The following is a 4,496-nucleotide window of genomic DNA, read 5'->3' on the forward strand; positions in this document are numbered from 1 at the left end:
ATTCTGAAGCACCTGCAAAAGTAATGTCATTGATAAGTGACATTCTCGTGAAAATAGTATTATATCAAACATCGGTTAGCTTTTTTACAATTTCTATAAATATATCTTCATGTTCTTTTGGTTGTATTATTGCATAAAACATCATACATTTGTTTCGTATTTTTAGCACAAGCAATAGCAACATCGAAAATAGCTTGAAATTTTTCGAAAGATGACATTTTCTATTGATTTTGAGAAAGCAATAGAAAAATCTAAAATTTTGGTTTTATTTTGAACGAATAAATGTAGAGTTTATTTTATAGGTAATAAATAAATAAATAAATGTTAATGTTTTTTTTTTGACCTTTCAACGGTCCATCCACCGTTTAATTTATAGATGAAAGAAATGTAAAATGTAAAAAAAAAAATAATAATAACAACTATGGCCACAACTTGTTATCAATTTGCTTGTTTTTTTTCATTTATTAAGTTTGTTTATCTATATTTTTCATTTATTAAGTTTGTTTAATTTATAGATGAAAGAAATGTAAAATGTAAAAAAAAATAATAATAATAACAACTATGGCCACAACTTGTTATCAATTTGCTTGTTTTTTTTTCATTTATTAAGTTTATGGATTACACATGTATGATCAACTAATCATTGCCATTTTTGAACGAAGAAACTCCATTTTCAAAATCTCATGTTTCAATTATCAAATTTTATTGTTTGCACATACATTCATTCATTCATTCAAGTTAAAAACATCCATCCATAAAACGTTCTCATTCTCATTTACTTTTTAGAACATACTTTTCATTATTTACATTCATCCCCCATCTCAATTACATTCCTCCTATTACTACTTCAACTTCTTCTAAACTAAAACTTCTTTCTTCATATCCATATCAAAATATCATATCATGTTAATTCCTTTACATATAACCTTCTCTACACCTCCAAAAAAAAACAGTTAGACTTTCTCTCCTTTCACTTTTCACCTCAAACCCCCAAAAATCTTCATTTCCCCTTTTACCCTGAACAACCTTCTGAATCTGCAATCACATTTCAAATCATCAATTCATAATCATCAACACAATTCATGAAAAGGTCATACTGAATTCATATTTCATACCACTAGATGACGAATCACTGGTCGAACTGCTGCTACTACTCACTGTTAAACCATCCTTTTCGATTTCAAGAAATGGGAAATTGGTTAATGGGATTTCTTCTCCTATATCAATCTCCTCTTCTATATCTGGAGACTGATACCCAATGTTCATCATCAGAGAGGTTTAAGAGAAGAAGTATCGAGTAAAGTAAATGATATATGATGGAATACTTACATTGTTAGTCTGTACAGAAGAACACATGTTGGTGATTGTCTTCTTACATGAGATACCAACGAACCTATGAAGCTCCCATAGCGTGTCATCATCAAGCAAACCAAAATCAAGCTCGATTTCACTTCCATCTTGTTCTAATTTGGAACCCCTTTTCTTAACAATTGCCATTATCTGATCCATGCCTTCAGGATCCAGTTGTAGATTGTTTAACCCTGCTGCTAGCTCTGATTTCTCCTGTTCTGTCATCTCCGGTTTCTTTGGCTTTCTGATGTTATCACTCGATGTATTACCTGGATGTAGTGCGAGTTGAGGAGGTACAGGGTTTGATTTTCTGACATTGGATACTGGTTTCTCATTTTCAATTGGAAGAGATGGGATTGAAATTGGTTTTTGTTCCATGGGTAGTTTGGTAGAACGATTTTGGCTCTTGGAATGATGATTTGTATCGAACATTTCGTCAAACAGCGAAAGAAGACGCTCTGCCATTGCGAAGACTTCGGAGCCCTGGCCATTGTAGAGCATGGCATTTTGGAATGTTAATCTGACGTCGGAAGCAAAGGCGAGAGGAGATTCGTATTCGTTTTTAGTAAGCTTCGACTTGATAGTTCCAAGATCCATCGGTTTGTTGATGATTTTATGATAATCACTTAGCTTCAAAGCAGCCGCATCAACTGGAGTATTGAAAACCCAACCGTGTTTGTGCTTCATCAGCTTAGCTAAAATTTGACTACATTTCTTCATCACGAGCTTACTCCTCTGCGTATTGTTCTTCACACGAGCACCACAATGCTTCTTCGTATCCATGGCTGAAGAAGACGGTTTCGCACGTTTCTGACCGACTGCATTCTTTGGCCGTTCTTTCACCGTCAAATCAGCTTCAGGAGCCGGCGGTAACCCCAGCGGCGGTGGTTGATAATGCCTTTTGGGTATCGGCGTCGAACAGATCCAATGCTTGAGGTCCCTCACCCGTTCCAGATCCAGAACCAACTTTTTTTTCAACTCTTTAAGCTCTAATCTAGTGTACGAACCAAGACGATAGGTAATGTACCTGTATCCATGAGAGCTCGCCGGTACGGAATTGGTCGACGAACCGATAAACACCGCTCCAGACGGACCAGAAGACCGCATTTGCTCTTGATTTTTCCAATGAACATTTCTGCTAAAGAAACGGCTAGAATTAGGGTTAGGGTTAGAGTGAGGAGTAGGGCAAGTGATATTCTGTAATCTGGAGAAAGTTAGATGACTATTTTCAGTAAATTTATTCATAAAATCACCCGAGTTTCGTTCATTTCTGCTTGATAAAATCGCAGACGCCATAGAAACCAGAATGACGACGAAAGTGGAAAGAAAAAAGGGAGCTCGTCGAATCAGAACGACATTTCTACCTTCCGGCAACTAATCTCCAGCAAAAAAATGGCGCGAAGCCATGAGGCGGAGAACGGAGGAGTAGTCGCCGGAGAGAATTAACCGGTGATGGTGACGGAAAGAGGCGAGGGTTTTGGATTTGAAGGGGGCCCTCTTCTTCCTCACGCTAGAAAGGGGCGAGTGAGAATGTGTGGTTGGTATGGTGTCAATTTTATAGGGCAAAGAATCTGCCCGGATTATTGTTGGGGCAGGCTGTCAACCGTCGATTTTTATTTCAACGGCTGTGATCTCGTTTGATGAGCTACCCCACAACTGATGGGAACAAGAATTTGTTACGGAGCCCTTCGATCGTTTAGACTTGACACGTGGACGTTGTGATCAAGTCATTCCTTTTTTGTAATTTCGTTGTAAAAATATTGATAATTTTATTATATTTGAATAAAAATAGTTGTATCTAATTCGTGATTTAGCTTTGTGTAAAAATATATACATATATAAGATATAAGATAAGATTTTTCTCCATTCAATACATTTATATGAAATAAAGTAATGTACTTGAACATGGGTTCACACCTCTCCGGGTAAAAGGGTAAGGTTTGGTATGATTGTTGGTCAAAATATCATCACTAACTGCAAATGCGGTTAATTTATTTTCAAAATTGTTTGGATAATTATTTTTGCAATGCGGTTTTGTTTTTTTGTGTTTCGGTTATTAACTGTATGGATGTGGTACGATTATTTTTTGAGGTTTTTTAACCGCAGTTTAGAGTTCAAATGATTTTAAGAGTTTAAACATATTAGTTGTAATAATAAAATATAATAAGGTATAAGACAATTAACTTAAATTATAAAATACTATTATCTTAAAAGCATCAAATCATTACTAATTTAACCATAAATAAATTATATAATATATTAATAATTATTAATGATTAATATATTAATATTTAATATATATTAATAAATAAAAGTTATCTTATTTTTAATATTTAATATACTAATAATTAATAAAAAAAAATTATATAATATATGCGGTACGATGGGGTTTTTAAAAACTAATAACTACTCCGCACCGTAAATTTGCGGTTTTTGAAAAATAGAAAATCTAACAATTGGTTTTTATTGTGGTTTATCGGTTGCAATTTATGCAGTTTTTACGGTTAATTTTAGTTGTGGTGCGGTTATTGTTCACTCCTACTCCCCATTACACAACCTTCGCCTTCGTCTCTTTTACAAATTGAAGGGTGATGATGATTCATACAAAACCCCAAATCAATGAAGATGAGCTTAAGTTTTGAATTAGCTTTAAGCCTAGAAGGTATGGGCTCGGTGAGGAGCTCAGCGAGTTCAGCGCATACGGGGCCTACCCCGGCTCGGTATCTCGGTGAGTAAATGTTGAGTTTAACTATGTTGAGTGGACCAATGGGGTGGCTCAACGGCTACTTCCATTTATTTATTTATATTTTTTTTAAACCCCCTCATATAGATACTACAACCCTTAACTATTTTAAGTTTTTAACTCATCAAAATCAATTTACAACTCATATACACTATCTCAAAAATATCGTTTTCGTCATCTTCATCGGGCATGTTTGATGCCTTGCTTGAAACAACCATAGAGGTTATTCGGGAGGCGGAACAGATGATCGAGCAACTACAACAAGAAAATACAGAGAATGCACGTCGGAGGAAGAGAAAGGTACATATAAAGATTTCGTGAGGCGGCTAATGAACGACTCATGCAAGATTACATTATGGATGACGCCACGTTTATAAGATATTATTTTCACCGCCGGTTCCAT

General features: G+C 35.1%; 1 protein-coding gene across 2 annotated transcripts; it reads right to left on the minus strand.

Annotated features, from left to right (window-relative positions):
- Positions 1–751: 751 nt before the first annotated feature.
- On the minus strand, positions 752–2,866 carry LOC145093130 (transcription factor GTE7-like). 2 transcript variants are annotated; one of them, XM_079031201.1, is made up of 4 exons: positions 2,604–2,866; positions 1,330–2,485; positions 1,116–1,248; positions 752–1,035 (listed from the first exon to the last, which is right to left on the minus strand). In XM_079031201.1, the coding sequence occupies exons 2-4, from the start codon at positions 2,455–2,457 to the stop codon at positions 1,013–1,015; spliced, it is 1,284 nt and encodes a 427-aa protein (XP_078887327.1). In that variant the 5' UTR covers positions 2,458–2,485; positions 2,604–2,866; the 3' UTR covers positions 752–1,012. The 2 variants fall into 2 exon arrangements, with proteins under 2 accessions (XP_078887327.1, XP_078887326.1); XM_079031200.1 differs by having other exon boundaries at positions 1,330–2,866.
- Positions 2,867–4,496: the final 1,630 nt, after the last annotated feature.

Source organism: Lactuca serriola, chromosome 3, assembly GCF_051521515.1.
Source record: "Lactuca serriola cultivar US96UC23 chromosome 3, Lser_US96UC23_V15, whole genome shotgun sequence".
In the NCBI taxonomy this organism is placed as follows: Eukaryota; Viridiplantae; Streptophyta; class Magnoliopsida; order Asterales; family Asteraceae; genus Lactuca; species Lactuca serriola.

Coding starts and splice junctions, on each gene's coding strand:
- LOC145093130 (XM_079031200.1), bottom strand. CDS start 2,646: ATGGCGTCTGCGATTTTATCAAGCAGAAATGAACGAAACTCGGGTGAT. Junction 1,249..1,329: donor CTTCTGTACAGACTAACAAT/GTAAGTATTCCA, acceptor ATTGGGTATCAG/TCTCCAGATATAGAAGAGGA. Junction 1,036..1,115: donor CAGTGATTCGTCATCTAGTG/GTATGAAATATG, acceptor ATGTGATTGCAG/ATTCAGAAGGTTGTTCAGGG.